At 40.4% G+C, this 19,193-nt stretch overlaps 2 protein-coding genes and 1 long non-coding RNA gene across 3 annotated transcripts in view; 1 reads left to right on the forward strand and 2 right to left on the reverse strand.

The window, feature by feature from the left end:
* LOC309507863 overlaps nt 1-19,193 on the reverse strand; it is a 469,488-nt gene that overhangs the window by 59,740 nt on the left and 390,555 nt on the right. The window lies entirely within an intron of this gene.
* Nucleotides 701-15,799, forward strand: dact3b (dishevelled-binding antagonist of beta-catenin 3b). Its single transcript, XM_082181852.1, has 4 exons — nt 701-1,219; nt 10,497-10,632; nt 11,212-11,304; nt 11,710-15,799. The coding sequence occupies exons 1-4, from the start codon at nt 1,010-1,012 to the stop codon at nt 13,059-13,061; spliced, it is 1,791 nt and encodes a 596-aa protein (XP_082037978.1). The 5' UTR covers nt 701-1,009; the 3' UTR covers nt 13,062-15,799.
* Nucleotides 16,505-19,070, reverse strand: c5ar1 (complement C5a receptor 1). The gene is made up of 2 exons (XM_082181853.1): nt 18,898-19,070; nt 16,505-18,609 (listed from the first exon to the last, which is right to left on the reverse strand). Exon 2 carries the CDS (start codon nt 18,602-18,604, stop codon nt 17,531-17,533), a length of 1,074 nt encoding a protein of 357 aa, XP_082037979.1. The 5' UTR covers nt 18,605-18,609; nt 18,898-19,070; the 3' UTR covers nt 16,505-17,530.

Here is a 19,193-nt window from a genome sequence, read left to right on the forward strand (position 1 = left end):
TTTCTAGAATGCTTCACTTTAGATGCCCCACAGAAATGTTACTACTAAATTGTACTTGTTAAGCGGAGTCAAAGCTTTTAACACCTCATTAAAATGGAATCTTACTATTTCCCACACAAGAGAGAGTGTACATTATCATGTCTAGCCACGCGATGGAGACATAACCCAATCCTTTCATTACGTAATAGCCAGACGCATAGCCTAATATATTTTTATTTTGTTAAAATAAATCGTATATGCCTACATATTTTTAAATGTATATATATACAATATTTGTAATGTTAAATATATATAATTAATGTTTATTTTTTGGAATTATATATATTGAATTTAATGAATGTTTGTTTTTTTAATTGAAGTCAATGCCAATATCTAAAAATATCCAGGTCGAAATGAATGACGGCTTGCTCCAGTTCCCTGCAAATTACAATATCCCATGTAATAACCAAGTATTCATTAATTATCATTATTAAGTCATCCACGCATGAATTTTCCTGTCGTCTGGCCTGTCGGTCGGTCACACGCACCAGACAAATTAATATTCTCGGCGTCCATTCATCCATTCATTCGTTCATCCATTCATCCCGCCCATGCTTGAGCTCACGAAGACCGCCATGGTCTGCATGCAAATGAGTCTGCAGAGGAGTGACCAATAAGAGTGTGGGAGATCCTCAAGAGGGCGGTGTCAGAGAGCTTACAACCAATCACAGCGGAAAGGGCGGAATATTCTAATGAGCAGGGAACACCTCAATGTACAGCAATGTGAGAGAAAAAAATTCAAAACTGATATTCCCAAATATTGTCCATCCGACGGCAGGAATATGAGCAACCGAGGCTCGTGTTAGGGTAAAACACTCAAACCAAATGGACATGTGTCTCTTTGTAACGTGATAAACGTGCACAGTTGTAGCAGAAGCAGGCTGACGCAGATCATATTGAAAGATTGATTGCTTTTGTTCTGCTGGGAAGAGTGAGGAGGCTCCTGGTGGACCTCGGGGTTCCTCTGAAGATGATGGAAGAGCACAGGAGGATTAAACAGCGTCTGGAGGCCAGTTTCGCGTGGCTGTGTGAACTGGAGATCCTGAAGCAGCGGCAGGAGAGTCTGGTTCTCGGAGCCCTGTCGCTCGGGGACTCGGTGCCGGGATGCCCGGTCTGGGGTGATGTGGGTCCGGCTCGCAGCAGCAGAGAACAGGAGCAGCTCACTTTAAGACTTCAGCTGGTAGGTGATGAAAACCAGCCTCTCGGAATTCCCTCCAGCGGGTCACTATCGCTTTATGGAAACGTGGATATTCGCAAAGTATTGAGAAAAGTTTTTTTTAAATGACGAGTGATGCTGATGTATAGTGCCAGGCAGTCTTGCCATTATTATTCTAGCCAAGTGCACTTTAAAAAAATAATATATATATATATATATATATATATATATAGCCTATATATATATATATATATATTTATATATATATATATATATATATATTGTAGTTGTTTCTTTTTTTCTTCTTTTTTTTTTTTTTTTTTGTGTGTGTGTGTGTTGTTGTTGTTGTTGTTGTTGTTGTTGCATTTTTGGTTCACCAAGGATCCTTTTCGCTCTTAAAAGAATCATGTTTTTCTTTAGTGTAGCCTAAAGAATATTTAAAGAACCATTTGTCACTACAAATAACCTTTTTGTGGAATGAAAGGGATCCGGTGGTTAAAGGTTCTTAATGAAACCAGACAGCCTACCAATAAAGGGCCTTTATTAGTGTGTATGAGTGTAGAAAATAAGAGGCTTGTTTAAAATATCTACTTTTTGGTGTTACGTAATTGGCACGTGAAAACTGCCGTGTGTCGATATGGCTTTTATAACACTAATATGCCACTATAATACCATTTAGCAGCAGTTGTGCTGTATAAATAAAAATAATTTCTTTTCACAGCACGTGAATGTTTTTGACAGCTGTGATTGATGTGCAAATGGAAAGAGGGCGGGGCGTGTGGTCCTTTAACTATCCATTGTTCGTTTCGTATGGATTTATCAATTCCTAGCCCTATAAATATTAAGCTATGAATTTCTTGTTTTAAATATATATTATATTAAATGTTATGTTGTTGTCTAATTATCATTAAGAGTTATATGGCTTAAAAAAATGTAGGTCTTAAATTTCGTTGATGAAACAGGTTGGGCTAATATAATTTTTTTTATAACTCCGTATTTCGTCTGCATAAGTGGCTGAGGAAGCAGTGTTTATCAAAGTGATATTCATAAACTAACAGAGCGCATAGTCCCTCCTGTCCTTTCATTACCTGTCCATCAGAATGCCTGCCTGCAGGGACTCGGACCTCACTCTAACTCAGTTTTCAATAAAAGGCCGGTGATAAGGCGGTGAGAGAAATCAAATTAGCTGTGGTCTCTCTTTTCCCCAGAGTTTCTCCCCCATAGATGGTTCAGACAAAAGGCGCATGGAGCGGAATATTAATAAGTCAGACTCTCGCGGGACGGGCGCGTGCGTGTGCGCTCGAGACGCATCACCCAAATGAGCTGTCAGCGGCCACGCGCTCCGCTTCAGCGACCACCGGAAACATCCTTCAGTTCAGTCAGCAAGAGTCTATCTATCTATCTATCTATCTATCTATCTATCTATCTATCTATCTAGCTGTCTATCTATCAATATATCTATCTATCTATCTAGCTATCTAGCTGTCTATCTACCATTCGTTCTATCTATCTATCTATCTATCTATCTATCGTTCTATCATTATATCTTTCTATCTGTTTTTCTATCTATCATTATATCTATCTATCTATCTATCTATCTATCTATCTATCTATCTATCGTTCTATCATTCTATCTATCATTCTATCTTTACATCTATCTGTTGTTCTATCTATCTATCTATCTATCTATCTATCTGTCTGTCTGTTTTGTTTTCCTGACTGATTAAAAATTCAGCTGTTAATTAACCAATTAGAATGAATCCAATTTGATCTCCTAGTCCTCAGGCAACTACAGCGAGGATGGAGTGCTCACACACACACTCACACTCACAGCCCTGTGGGTAACATGTAATTACACTGCACCCTTTAATTATATAATTAGCAATGTAACTGTGAAAAATCCTAATAACTCATCCCAGTTTTTTCATGTTAATCTCTGCACTTTAAACCAGTTCACAAACAAAGTTTACAAATAAACCAGTTTATTTGTAGTTCAGCTTTGTAGTTGAGAACCCAGCAGTGTGTGCATTACAGTAGCTAGTTTGTACAGTACATACAACGTCTGTTCAAACACACATCAACCCTCAAGGCCAAAGTTTTCCTGCTGTAGTTGCTGTGGATGTGTGGATTAGTGCAGTTTAGTGATGTATTTTGGACTTCAGGACTGTTATGTTGATGTGTGTGTAAGCTGATATATTGGGGGCAGGGTGGTGTGTGTGTGTGTGTGTGTGTGTGTAGAAGTAGGATGCTGGTTGTGTGTCCCATTTTGGCACATTAAAGGCAAGGCGCTCACGGCATCCGGATAATGAGAATACACATGCAGCCTGATCTCCCTCAGGTCCTGTCTGTTTCTGTGATAATCAAATAGACTGCTGCCTTCTGCATGCTTTTGTGCGTGAGGCCTCTGAGGGCGAGACACCGAACCAGCTGATCCGTCGCACGACAGTTAATCATGAAGCAGAATCAAAGATCTCCAAGGGAACATGAGACGAGGTTGAGTCAGACTTCAGAGAGAATAGCTGATATTAGCTCTGAAATCATCTAAACTGTTTTCAGTGGGGGGGGGGGGGGGGGGGGGGGGGGGGTCAGTCCCCTCTCTCTCTCTTTCTCTCTCTCTCTCTCTGTCTTTGTCCTCTGTTTTTCCTTTCTATACTTGTCATTTTCTCTCATGCGCTTGAGCTTTGACCTCAGCCGCTAAACCATGTTGCCATGGTTTTATGAGCGAACACATTCTTTTAAGTCTTATTTTTGTCATGTAGAATGGTCAGGTGAATTCAAGCGGTGATGCAAACCTGCTGATTTCAATGGAAATGGTGTGTTATAAGAACATAGAAGAAAGCAGTATTCCATCATTTCACTCAAATATCAGAAAATTTTAACTTATCTCTGATGCAGTTTTGAGTTGTCCAGTGAGAATTTCAGAGAGGCAGGTCTGGTTGTGCTTTTTGAAATCCAATTTGCTGTATTTCCACTTGATTTCAAACTGATTATATCTTTCCAAACCCTTAAAATGGATCTAACGCAGTCTCAGCCATCAAACACTCTGCGTTCTCCAGTGTGTAGGTTCCCTTATGGGCCTACTAATAGATGAAAAATTGGATAATGTAGAGAATAAAACATTAAAAGGCAAAAGATTTGCCATGATATCATAATTTTCACAGAACCGATTATACTGGTATTTCTAAAAATGAATATTAAACTGAAAAAATAAAGTGAAAATAAATGATTAATTTACACAATTAAAGGATTAGTTGAACCAAAGATTAAGGACACATGTGTCTGAGACATTAGCATGCGGTGTCCTAAATCACTCCCCAATACCATTATATACTATTTGACTCGACGGCCATTTGCTGTGGTGTCAACAACATTGAGTAATAATTTGTTAGATTTATATAGCTCTTTTCTGGGTACTCAAAGCGCTTTTACATATGGAAGAGGGGAATCTCCCTCAACCACCACCAATGTTCAGCATCCACCTGGATGATTCGACGGCAGCCATTTTGCGCCAGAACGCCCAGCACACACCAGCTTATTGGTTTAGAGGAGACAGATTGATGAAGCCAGTCAGTATATGAGGATGATTAGGAGGCCATGATGGACAGAGGCCAATGGGCAAATTTATCCAGGATGCCGGGGTTACACCTCCACACTTTTTTGAAGGACATCCTAGGATCTTTTCTGACCACAGAGAGGGAGGACCTCGGTTTAACGTCTCATCTGATGGACGTTGAGTGTCCCCGTCACTTTACTGGGGCGTTAGGACCCACACAGACCCAGACCATAGGGTGAGCGCCATCATTTGGCCTCACTAACACCTCCTCCAACAGCAGTCCAGGTACTAACCAGACTCAACCCTCCTTAGCTTCAGTGGGCAACCAGTCTTGAGCTACAGGTACCCCTTTTCATCCAGCATGAACCGGGTGCTAGTTCAGAGCCAGAGCTATTGTCGGTTCGGAGTTGTTTCGACTGACGAGCCTTCTAAGAACAGGTTTGCCTTTCCACAGGCCAGAGAGCCTCCACAGATCCAGGTCTTATGTCACTGTATACATCTCATGTTACCCAGCAACGCTAGCACAGTAGCGCCGAACACAAACACACCAGGCTTGTTCGAGAAGCATTGGCTTCTCGCAGACCGATCGGCGCATGACATCAAAGCACTGCGAGAGCGATCCAAAAGCACAAGGAGTCGTATGCTCTCCAAACACTCCAGCAGCTCCGATCGGTCCGCGCAGCTCCAATGCATCTCGAATAAGCCTTCCATCAACAATGGCAGTCGTTGCGTTACTATTGATGCTCATGGCTTTGCGAACATACATCGGCATCCAAATACGGCGAATCCAACGCGTTTGTGCAGCTCGCTGTGATTCGCATAGACTGAGATTACAGTCGAGCAGCTATTAGCTCGATTAGCTGCTATTTAAAAAATGGGGGTCACAAGTAGGGATGGGCATGATTAATCGACGATCGATAATTGATCGTTAAGAATTTCGTCGATCACGTTTATTTGTTATCGATTAAACTAATGCAGGTTGCGTTGCGTAGTGTGAGTCTTGAAGCAATGGAATTAATTTTAGCGCGGAGGTACCTGCGCATCCCGGTAGGCCTGTCGCGATAATTAAATAACCGTCTGATCGCGATTATTTGATCTAACCGCGATTGTTTCAGACAACCGCGATTATTGCGCTCTTTTATAGACCTACGGCACAAGGGGAGTCATGAACCAAAATAAATAGACAAGCAGTCAAGCACTAATTACGTTTTCTAGCAATATATTCAAAGTCATCTGAAGCCATTCCATAGCTTAATGTGAGGGACAGTAGTATATTTACATTGTTAAATTAAAGTTCACAAACTCGTCTGCAGCTGTCAATCATTCCGTTCAGCATTCAAACAGCGCGCGTCGTCCGGTTACGACAGGATACACGGTAAAACTTTCTCCAATGTGACATTGACGTTATAATGCTTGATCTGTAGATAAAGGGCTGTGGATTTGCATAAAATGACTTTATTTTGCTGGAGTTTTTTGCTGTTTCTAAATGACTCGCTCGCTACCGTGTGCCTACACAACACGGACTATGAATTGGCATCAGACGCACAATAACTGGAGTTTAAAACTGTGAAGAAACAAATGATCAATAAACTGTTGGACTGATATACACTAGGATTTGTGCCCTCGACATTTCTTCGCTTTGTGCCGTGAACTTTTAAATGCGCACTTGTGCAGCGCAGCGCTGAACACTGTGACTCCATGTTGCTTTGAGCACATCATTCTGCACCCGCGATGCGCATACGCGCTTTGTTCCGCTCTGTTTTGAAGCGTATCATATTATCATGGTTTGTGCACATTTGTTTTTATTAACATGTTTAGATTTTATTAAATTACTGTGCAGATGTTTTCAAAAATTACTTTTTGCTGCTGATTTATACACTCACTAAGTTTAATAAACAAATTGTCATAGCTATTGAATATAGCCTATTTATTTAATATTTAAAGGTGTTAACTGTAAACTTACACTGCAAAATGATAACTTACAAAGGATTAAATTCATCACAATTATTTAATGAATGAAGCACAAAGCCCTAAAACAGACAATTAATCGTCAAAGCCCTAAAACTGACAATTAATCGGCAAAGCCCTAAAACTGACAATTAATCGGCATAACCGCAATTATTTTTTAGACAATTAATCGTCAGCCAAATTTCATAATCGTGACAGGCCTACATCCCGGCAACGTCAGTCCCCTCAGAGCGGGTGTTTTCGGCGGCTGGACTGGCTGTCACCAGGTTGCGGTCGCGTCTGATCCCTGATCATGTCAACATGCTTATCTTTCTCAACAGAAATCAGTAGACTGGTGCAGAAGTTCTATGGGAACTTCATGCGTTTTCTCAGATCGGATAGCTATCTGATTTATCAAAACAATTTCATTTACACCTGGTCACATAAATGTGTTTTTGCAAAACGGATATAAATCCGATCTTGAATTCCCGCACTATATGCATATTTAAATTGTTGCACGTCATCGAAAGCAACTGATATGAGCTGCATTTTATTGATCATCAGCGAAAATTTCTAAATCAAAGACCGCAACAAGATATTGCGGCAACAGCCCTGGTAAGATCATTTCGGTTCTTTACTTTTAATGAAGATGATTGTGTGTTGATGAATGACTTTCACTTTGATTTGCGATAGTTTGCACGTTGGCTTGATGAATAACAGTTAGATGCTCATCTGTGGTGATGCGTGTTGAAGTAGCGTCGTCATATCTGGATATAACATGACATATAGCCTATAACACGCTCTCACACGTTTATTTCTTATCATTTTTGGGATAAGTCAAATTTACATATGTGGTTTCAACAACCAGATGCATTTACTCTTGTCCAGTTTCGTCTGGAATGCGTCTCAGATATAAAGTATAAAGTGGTTTGAGCGATCGGATTTAAATCCGTCTCGAATGCGTTTCGGAGGGCATTTAGATTTGGTCTTTTCACGAGCGGATAGCTATCCGATCACAGAAAACGGATGAAGTGGCCATGGGTCTCTGTTTAAGAACGCCGGCTCGCAGCTGCAGGTTCCACTGGTTTAGAGCACCGCAGGAATCTTCAAGTCTACCGAACGTCCAGTTTCACTGCCACAAGTTGATCTTCTTGTAATAAAGATCTCATCGAGGACAAACAAACTGTATTTTTGTATTTTCATTGCATTTTTTAATTTATAAAAAGTTAAAGAAATAATGAATTTCAATATAAAAATATTAATGATTAATCGATAGTCGATCGTTAATTCTCCCGACGATCGACTAAGAAAATTTAATCGAATGCCCATCCCTAGTCACAAGTTTCTGTTCGTCTTGTTGGTCACGGTAACCCCGCCCCCAGCCCCTGACGCAAGCAATTCTTACTTCTAGACCAGCAATGTATTGGTGCTACTTACAAACCACTTTTCCTGGTTCAGAGCTGGTGCTTTTGGTGTCGAAAGACAAAGAACTGGTTTGAAACTAGTCTCTGGCTCTGAACCAGCACTCAAACTACCTTGGTGGAAAAAGAGTAAGGGTGATAGCTGCTGGCTGAACACTCATACAGTACACTCATTCAGTCCCATAATGCACCTCAATAACGAGTGTACACTGATGTACACTCAACGGCTAGCTGCTAGAGAAAGTGTGGGCAACTCTGGCTTTCCTGCAGAGTTTAGCTCTTACCCATCAAACACACCTGAACAAGCTAATCAATGTCTTGAGGATTAATAGAATGTGATTTTAATCAGGGTTTGAGCTGAACGATGCAGGAAAGTGGATCTTGAAGTGCCAGAGTTGACCAGCCTTGTGCTAGAAAATACCCATTCACTGTGAGCGCTTCCAGTGCAATCAGTGTCCGAATTCACTCGCTCGTTTTCATTTACTCATTCATGGACTATGTAAGTGAAGTAACGTGCGTAATGTGAAGAGATGTGATAAGAGTTTTAACCAGAAAAACAAAAAGTGTTTGCCTAACCTACCTTTAAGGCTCTTCTATACATCAAGATATCGACTGATGTCAATTAAGTTTCACTCATACTCATGTCTCCTCTTTAAAATAAAATTGTATACCGTGATTGTCCGTCATACGAGTGTAACCGGTATTACTGTGGCAAGCCTCCATGTTATATAAAACAAAGTTATTCCAAACATATTTTAACCTTGTGCATCAGCCTGTCTCAACCTAAATTGTTTAAAGTCCACTGAAAAATTTGTTTTATTAGCTTTTGAAAAATCTCTCCAGTCTATTTCTCACATCTGTCTTGGATCTCTACACCCAAACATTGGTTGTCATCATTATACCCTTTATTATGGGGGGGAAGAGAACTGAGAGAACACTGAACTGAAACTGGTTAAAATAATGACCCAAGTCAAACCACCTTTGCGTCATAGACCGGCGAAATATAAAAAGAAACCAAAAATATTCACTGAGCGGTGATTCAGGCCAGGTGTGGAACATACTGTGATGCATGGACAAAATCTGGACAAACTAAACCATGAACAAAACTTAAATAAAACCCAGACCCAGACTGCATTAAACACAGGTTCACTTGAAACATGGTGCCAACCACAATGTGTTTTGATCTAGCTGTCGGGAGCATGAAACTAGGTCCTGAAACAAAACCAGAACCACAGGATTAAAAAATAGCATACTCAACAGTATCTGTCCTGTCTTTGGTAAATTATTGATGTTCCGGGATTGGTACATATGCATATACTGCAGTCAGTGGGGCACTCACTACACTGGTGACATGCACACAAACACCTGTGCTTGAAGCTTTCTATCCAAACCATCTAACATCCATCTGTCACGCAAACAGTTATAGATTATTCTAATGCAGATGCACAATACATCATTACTATTTTCATTTATTCAAGAGACCATTTTTTAGGGCTGTAATATAACGGACCTTTTCAATTATTTAAGATTTAACAGTGTTTTATGCAGTGAGCGTGAGGGGAAGTAATGGCAATCTAGGGCATACATTAGGTTAATATGGGATTTAAAAAAAAAACTATATATTAACTATAATATGCTGATGCACCCTACAACTGTCCTCTCAGCTATGTGCTTATTGCCGCTTTTCCACTGCATGGTGCGGCTCGGTACGGCTCACTTTTGGGGGGTTTCCACTATGTACAGTACCTAGTACCTTAATCTTTTTTTAGTACCACCTCGGTCGAGGTTCTAAGCGAGCCGTACCGATGCTAAAATGTGACGTGTAAAGACTGCAGATCGCTGAGAATCGTCACTACCAGCGTCATTGGATTTGCGACACGAGACGCCAAACCCTCTAGATTTGAATAGTCAGCAACAGCTACCACAGTATCATTTGTTCGCACAACTTTTTTAAACTACTTGCTTTAAACGACCATCACATGCAACTTGAAAACAGAAATGATTGTGTCAGGGTCAGTAGACGAGGTGGCGGCGCAACCATAATGATCAGTCTATAATCCCATCCACTTTGAAGGGGTACTAAACCGAGCCAAAATAAAGCGAGCCGAGCCGAGCCGACTCGTGCCGACCCGAGTCTTACCACACAGTGGAAAACCAACATCTGTCTGTTATTGTGTTTGTACTGGGTTACTGCATTCCTGTAGCTCAAACATTAACGCATGAGCGCTCCCAATGTCAAGGTTATGGGTTTGATTCTCAGTAAATGCATGAACTGATCAAAGGTAAAGCTTGAATGCAATGTAAGTCACAATAAAAGTGTCTGCCAAATGCATTCATTTTTACTTGCCCTCACTATTGACCTTTCTGTTGTACCCTGCAGAACCGGCTCCAGGGTGCCCCCAGTCTGCTGATGCTGGCACTGCAACAGCAGCTCAGTGAGTTGAGGATGGATACAGGACTCATATGTGAGCAGAATACAGAGGAGGATTTGGACAGTCCCAGCACATCAAGCTCAGGTACCCTTAAGAATAAGATAAGAATCATTTATTCCAGATAGTGTTCTGCAAAATTGCACACTTGTTGTGGATATATTTTACTATATACAGATGCACAAAATGTTGGTCAAAACCCAATATTTGGTATAGTTGGTGTTATAACAGATGAGATGGACAATGTTAAATATATACTGTAGGCTTCTATATTTTGTTTTGTGTTCCTACAGCTCTGATCTTGAGTTTACATATTTCAGAAGAAGAACAGTAGAATTGTTTTTAGCTTGGAACTTCTTAAATACTTGTGTAACCTCATACAGAAAAAGAGTAATCCAAGCTTCTGCTTCTGACATCAACCTAACCATTCTGACACCAACCATTTCCCACTTCCGATATGGTCACGGATATACAGTATTGCGCACACCTAGTTACAGTATGCAATGAGCTGGTTTTGTGTAAGGAAATGTGTTGCCATGTAAAGTCATTTTTAATAGTGAGGCGTATTGGTTACACATGTGAAAAACATACACTCAGATGTTGTGAATAATAGAATGAAAGCTGATAACATTGAAAATAAGATTTCAACTTATCTTGACCCCTCAGGGTTTTATGAGCAAAGTGAAAGTCTGTCTCCTCCACTGCGTTCCTGCTCCTCTCCAAACTTCACTGCCTCCTGTCACAGGCCCAGATCTATGGGTGAGTGTTTCTTTTAATCACATCTCACACCCACGTTTTAGTTTATTCTATATCAGAGCATTAATTTGTACTCTCAGTACTATGAATTACCCTGTGGACTTATGAGTATTTTGTGATTTAAACTAGGGGGTTTCAAATTGATGCCCATAGACCCTGCAAGGTGGGTTTAAATTAAATTAAATAAAAATCAACTTGTGGTCTTGATAATATAATTATTACCTTTTACCCACACAGTACAAAAGTGTCTACAATAAAACATAGGCCTAGCTGCTTTTGAAGAAGGGAGTCGTTTGGGAGTCGGATCATCATACTTGAGGTCCTTGGCATCAGAAAGTTTGAAAACCCCTGGTGTTTAGAACTAGTTTTATTTCTCATAAATTAATAAATTTTTTCACATGCTGACAGATGCCTACATGCTGGACTGGGAGGGTCATATGGAGCCAACAGTACATGCCAGCCTTCCCCGCTCATTTTCTGCCCCATACCCCCCATTGGAGGGTATTGCAGAGGGAATAGAGGATGAAGAAGAAGATGAAGAAAGCCCTCACTGGGTTACAGATCAGATGGCTGATGGGAATGAAAGCCTTACAGCCGAGATGAGCCTCACTTCTGATGCTCAGGCTGATCCTACAGTGAAGATAGATGACGGCCCAACCGAAGAGGACATCCAGCAGGCTATGCGTGTGGAGACATACATCCTGAGACTCCTGCAGCGGCGACACTTCAGATCTACAGCAGGACTCGACTCTGAGCCCGATCGGTGGCAAGACTTACACAGTTACCCTCCTGGTTACCCACAGCTTTCACTTGACCAATCGGAATGGCAGGAATGGGCACCGCTCTCAGAGGAAGTGAATGAGGGCGAGACCCAAGACAGATATTACATGAACCTTCCCAATGCTCAGATTGGACCAACTTCTCTAAGCAGCGAGGAGCCAGAATCCTCCTTAGAAATTGATCCGTATGGAGTTAAAGAAGTTTACGACAGCAGCAACGACTCACCTCGTCATCAACCGGTTTACAACAAACGTCGTCCCACGATGTCAGATACCATGAAACCACACATTCACACCTGCTGCAATCACACCTGCGTACCGTCCCGTGAACAACACCAGCCCATTCCATCTCAAAAGTGGGCTCTTCTTCGGTCCCTAACCAGAAGGGTTCCAGAGGAAGGGTGGACAACTCTAGGAGAGAGACAAACCAAGTCGACCTGCCGCTCTCGTTCTGAGGACAGTTGCGTCTCTCAAGGATGGGCCGCCCAACCGGAGCACAAATATCATACTGTGGGACGGGACATCGGCAGGCATCATAGTGATGAATTTTACCCATCCAATCCACGACTCTGGTGCTCCACTGCAGATCTCAGTCAAGAAGAGGATGAGGGGATATTCAGAGAGGATGTGCATGAACTCGGCGGAAATCTTTTACCGGTCAAACACACTAGTGTTCAGTTTGTGGAGCAGAACCAGAGGTTGCAAGAACGGTCAGAGGCCGCTCCTGCGCCGCCCAATGGTTCCGACTCCAGTCTGAGTGAGACTTTCTCTCCTGGGACCAGTTCAGTGTCCAGTGACTCAGATGAGAGCGGAGGGCTGGTCTGGCCTCAGCAACTTCCTCCACGTTTGCCCCCTTCCTCCTCCTCCTCGTCCTCACAGAATCCCTCCAATGATGTGGTCAAGATTAAAGCCTCACATGCGCTCAAAAAGAAGATCATGCGTTTTCGTTCAGGCTCCCTCAAACTAATGACCACTGTATGAGACTGGCTATGAACATCTCTGCCTATTTTTCCACTAAATTCATTTGAAAACTTCACTTAATCTGCTTGCTAAGTCGTGACATATTGAATACTGTTTCCAGGTCCAAGCTTCTACTCCGTTTCAAGTGAGAATACCGACTCAACAGACGTTTATGACCACTCTTCATTCAAACTTTAAAAACTCACGGTGCTCATGGTGTCCTAGACAACAATATTTGAACCATTCAGAAGATGATACGGTTAGCATCAAGATGTTTCCGTAGTACTACAGAATACCGTGAGTGTATACTAGCACAGTTTGTAGTTTGCTTTTGAGATCCGACAGAGCGTTTGGACTCGCTGTGATGTGCCACCAGACTAAACCGGATTCAGATTTGTTTATAAGTCCGTCCCCTCTTTGTTTCTTGTTGTATCTTGTTTTTTTGATTTTCACTTCTGGGATTCTTGTATCTTTCTTCTTGTTAATAAAAGATTTGACGAGACGCAACCACGAAATACAAAGCAAACCCACAAAGCACACTTAAGGGATCATATCAGATGTGTTAAAGGAACAAATTCTGTCATAATTTACTCACCCTCATGTTATTCCAAACCTGTATGACTTTCATTTTTCTGTCAAACACAAAAAGAACATATTGTATTTTGTCCACACAATGGAAGTGAATGGACAACAAAACTGTATCAACTGAATTCAAACCTGTATGACTTTCTTTCTCATGTGGAATACATATTTTGAAGAATGTTGGTGACCATGACAATGCTTGACTTCTGCAAAATATTTCTTCCACATGAGAAAGACAGTCATACAAGTTTGAAATGACAAGAGGCTGAGTAAATAATGACATAATTTTCATTTTGTGCGCAACTATCCCTTTAAAAAGACCATGAGTCTGTAATGTTTCTAAATCACTTTCCTCAGCTTCACATTCTCTGGCATGCCCCTAAATATCTTTCTTTCATTACTATAGCTATATATTTGATCTTTCCCCCCACTTAATAAGCCATTTTAAGTTATTTTGTTCTTGATTAATGACAAGACCGTGAAATAGAGGCAGGAGACCATGTGAGATGAGAGAATTAAACAGGATCGAGGTCTCAAACTGAAGAGTGCGCGGGCCAGAAGGCCAGAATTAAAGCCATTTTAACCCTACATTGCTGATCATGATGTCACATTCTTCATTGTGTAATGCAGAATGGAAATATTTGTCCTGGGAATATTTTAACAAGCAAACAGGAATTACTAAATACTCAGAGAGCAAACTGCAGGATGAAGAGAGATATTCCCTCACCTGGAATTGATTCTCATTAGCTTAGCATTTTAAAGAGGGCAATTTTCACAGCCCATCTCACACACATATGACAGGATGTGCCTGGGGTTACGGAGGCATCATTATCAGTACTACGTACCACTTTGCCTGCCATGTCCCAGGTGTTGTGTCTAGTTTGCACAGTATGTTAACCATGAGAATGAAGTTTACTTGATACATATTTTATAGCATGTCTGTTAAAACGCATTTGTAGTGTACTGCAGATTTTTTGACATTTATAGTAACTAATTAGTATTTATACTTTATGAAGTTTGATAACACATAGCTTCTTTATTGGCGCCACCTAGTGCATTGGAGGACTGGAATATTTCATTTTCTTGCTACTACACAGCCAAACTCCCTTTACCTGTGCTGTACAGTGGAAATACACTTCAGTGTGGAGTGTGCTAAAGTATGCCTTGCCTAAACATAATAGTTCACCATGCATCTTTGATCTCATAGCCTGCAGTGTATTTTCAAGATTTTCATGTAGTTTTTGAAAATGTTCCTGCTCATTGCATGTTGTTAATAAACTTTTATTTATTTATCAGCCATTGTCTCAGATTCGTCCATGGGTATGATTTGAAATAATAGGTTCAAAGTATTTTTACGTCAGCTACATAGGACTTGATAGATTAATTATCTCAGAGTCATATAGGGCCCTGCCTAGTTATACAAATGCATATCAGAAGAAATAAAAAAATTATCTCTAGATGGGTGTTCAAAACTTTAATTCATGTTTTCAGTATGTATATAGACATGGTTAAACAAGATGCAAAAAGTAGATTATATACAAATGACTTCTGATAATCAGTCGCATACATATACTACAGTCACACAAAACTCAAACAAAATTGCAATACACCTCATTCAATACACAACAAAAAGGAGAGCAAGAGATATGAATTCTGTTCATTGCTCAACATTCTGTATTGTTCTCAGTTGCCATGGAGTGCTGTTATATTTAGCATGCCTTGTCATGCAATTAGAAACGGAAACGTTGCTAACACATAACCAGACAAAATATCGGTTCTGAAATGTTTTAACAAAGGCTTTCAGAATCACTTTTACCAAATCACAGGATTTTCCTACCTTTTTTTGCCAGAAGTACACCCACATCACTAAAGAGCATTGATGTTTTAACTTCCATTTTATTAGATAAAATCCAGGATAATAATATGCTTTACCTTGTTGAGTATGAATCTGCAATATTTGTCCTGTTGAAAGTTTCAGCAGAACCTTTTTTGTCAGCTGCATGTGATGTGAGTGGGAGGGACATTCTTTATTCTAGAAAGCATTTGATTGGATAACAAATCTGTACAATGCAATGAGACATCAATACATTTTCTAGAATTAAAAAAAAAAGAAAAAGAAAAAGTAGTACACTAACATGTGGCCTCAAAGCTAAAACACATAAACCAAAAGCCACAAATCTCTAATGATGAAGATATGATGATGGTTGGGAGTCACCCAAACAGTCACTCTTTACTGACCTCTACTGGTTAGTCAAGCTCATGAACAGCAGGCATTTTACAACGGTGAAGGACAAAACACTCCTGGCAAGTGTCTCAGATTCGTCCATGGGTATGATTTGAAATAATAGGTTCAAAGTATTTTTACGTCAGCTACATAGGACTTGATAGATTAATTATCTCTGAGTCATATAGGGCCCTGTCTAGTTATACAAATGCATATCAGAAGAAAAAGTAGATTATATACAAATGACTTCTGATAATCAGTCGCATACATATACTACAGTCACACAAAACTCAAACAAAATTGCAATACACCTCATTCAATACACAACAAAAAGGAGAGCAAGAGATATGAATTCTTCTCGTGCTAATAAAACACGTACAAAGATATGGGTGTAGGCTATCTTTGATATGTTTTTAACATTTATTTCAGTGCGGTACATCCAGCTCACAACTTAAAAGCAGACAAAATGTAAACACAAAAGTTTACACACAAATTATTTCAATAACTGCATTTTTATTTAACACAAAGAGCACTGCATTTCAGTTGTGTCTGGTGAAAAGGCTTTTATATGCTACATGATATAGTTTTGATGAATGCAAGGGCATTTTAAAAGTTTTAAATGAGTCACCAAGAAATAAAATATTCTTTTTTTTTTTGGGGCTAATATTACAGTGTAATTACTAAGTAATTAAATAATTATAATAATATATTAACTATAATATTTATTTAATTCATGAGCCACTTATCTTTACTCATAATAACTTCCCCTCCCTTCTACAGCGCCATCTTGTCTAATGACGTGTTTACTGGCGTGAGGGCGGGGCAACCTGTCACTCACATGAGATCCACCAATAGCAAACCCCCACCCTTTCCAGAAGCCGGTTAACTCGAATATACGTCACAATAGGGAAGAAAAGTCGATCGCAACTTTTGTTTCCTTCCGTCTTTAATCACAAGACAGAAATGCCATCCAGGTGTTAACCAATCAGTGACATATTATAAGTGACATAAAATAAAGAAAACATTAATATAAATGATTAACGAAATGTTAGGAATCAAACAAAATTGTAATGCACCCAAATTATATTGTTTTTTATTGGACTACTATTTTACATAGAATGTGCAGATGTATATTTACATCTCTGTCATACAAACTGATACTTATTTACTAAATACCTCTTCTGATAGGCTATATACAGTATGTAAATTATTTTATTTTTTATTTAAAAAAAATAGTTTGATAGCCATGGCATCAAGGCAAAAACGTAAATGATGCTTGCAGTGGCATTATTGCAGTGGCTTTCTCCGGTTCAGCATCTAGAGGTTTTGTTCGGTATACATGTAATGCACATGTGAATATGTGAATAAGACTTCTTTGTTTGCGGTTTATATAAACAGAACTTTCAGAATCTGAAATATGTTAGAAACTGAAATTGAAATTTGATTGAAAATTAGTGCATATAAACATTTCAATGGTTATGAATGGGTGTCCGCAATAAATGTGCAATACATTTTAAAAGTACTATTTTTTAACATAATAGACCGATATTGGTTACTAATGTTGTACATCTTCGTTGTGTAGCATGTCTAGTGACACAAATATAAATAAATACGTTTTATTTATCTAGAAATGATTCCGGAGGGCAGTATTTGAAGACTAGGGTTTATAGATGCACTTGTGATTTCATAGGGGCTTCTCTCTGAGCGTCCCGTCTGTGGTTGACTTACTGTTTGCCGTCGTGCTGACTCGATTGGTCGGAGCCTCGGATGCGAAGTGGAGCACACTCCTCAGAGAGTTAATGAGATTGGCCTTGAAACCGCGGCCGAGGCACACGTAGAGCAGCGGGTTCAGGCAGCTGTTCACGTAACCCAAACAGACCGCCAGCACATGGGCCAGACGCAGGTTGGCTTCAGTACGTTCTGACTGTCCGTAGTACATCGCCAACCGCAGAACATCCACGATCTGTAGGGGAATCCAGCATAGGAAGAAGCTGAGCACCACCGCCAGGATGACACGCAGCGTCCGGGCCGACTTGTCGCTGCCTCTTTGTCTCCCGGAGCTCGTCATGTGGTAAACCTTCCAATGGCTGGCGCAGATGATCAGGAAAGGCAGCAGAAAAGATAGAAAACTGCGTGTAAGGATTACAGCCCATGCGTGAGCTAAGCTACTGTAGAAGCTATCGCACAATATTTTAGTCTCGCTCGCTTTATATGCCTCCATGAGAGCAAATTGAGGAGAACCTCCAAGGAGAGCGAGAATCCAGACGACGACACAGACGCTACGGGCCTGCCTCGGATGCCTGTGGTTCTGGCACCACACCGGTTTGGTCACCAGAAGGAAACGGTCCAAGCTGATCACAACCAGGAGCAAAACGCTGCAGTACATCATCATGTAGAACAGACCGTTGAGTAATTTGCAAGCAAAATCGCCAAAAGGCCAGTGTTGGTCCTGTGCGAGCGGGACCATGAGGAGCGGCAATGACAAGCAGCACAGCAGATCCGCGATGGCCAGATTTAAAAACCACTGCGCGTTCACAGAGTTCGGCATTCTGAACGCGGTCACCCACACCACCAGACCGTTCCCAGGGACGCCCAACAGGAACACAATGCTGTAGCAGACCAGAGAGAACCAGTGCCGGGAACCTATCTCGGACAGTGGCATTTCAGAGGGGAACACAAATTCGGTGCAGTTTTCATTGCCATCGCAAAGGAAACTTCCGTTATCATAAAAGGAAAAATAGTCCAAATGTTCCTCCATTTCAGCTGTGAAACGAGAAAGAGAGAAATAACTGAAAATGTGCAAAGTAGGCAAAAATCCTCAAACAGAGTCTAGTGGTTATTTGAGAGTCATATCATGCTAGATTTAATCAATCTAATTTTCAAGAGACAAACATTGCAATATTACTTTGTTACCATACTATTGTAAGGTCTTCTTTTATCCACAAAAGGAATATATATAAAAAAAAAAATTAAAAAAAGTTCACCACTTTGTTATTAGTACAGCTCTAATCATGTTTAAAAAAAATCGATCAAAATGAATAAAAAAGATACCTGTGAAGTCGTGCAGATCTGCGACAGCAAATGTGATTCAGGTTGTTGTTTGCGTCCCTTATAGCCAAGGAAATGATTGCAAGCTGCTGTGAACCAAGCCTTTTCCTTAGCAGTGTTGTGTAAGCACTTTGTACATGATGTTTAAAGCAGTCGGTGGCAGAAAAGTTTAAAAGAGGAATCATTTAGAACCTGAACTAAGAGGGATGCTGTCAATCACGTCATTTGAATCGGCAGATTGTGTTTGTTTTTGTTTTGTCATTATTATTATTATTGTATTGCACTGTAAAAAAAAAAAA

This window comes from Leuciscus leuciscus, assembly GCF_965113295.1.
Source record: "Leuciscus leuciscus genome assembly, chromosome: 10".
Classification (NCBI taxonomy): Eukaryota; Metazoa; Chordata; class Actinopteri; order Cypriniformes; family Leuciscidae; genus Leuciscus; species Leuciscus leuciscus.

Coding starts and splice junctions, on each gene's coding strand:
- dact3b (XM_082181852.1), top strand. CDS start 1,010: ATGATGGAAGAGCACAGGAGGATTAAACAGCGTCTGGAGGCCAGTTTC. Junction 1,220..10,496: donor TCACTTTAAGACTTCAGCTG/GTAGGTGATGAA, acceptor TGTACCCTGCAG/AACCGGCTCCAGGGTGCCCC. Junction 11,305..11,709: donor TCACAGGCCCAGATCTATGG/GTGAGTGTTTCT, acceptor ACATGCTGACAG/ATGCCTACATGCTGGACTGG.
- c5ar1 (XM_082181853.1), bottom strand. CDS start 18,604: ATGGAGGAACATTTGGACTATTTTTCCTTTTATGATAACGGAAGTTTC.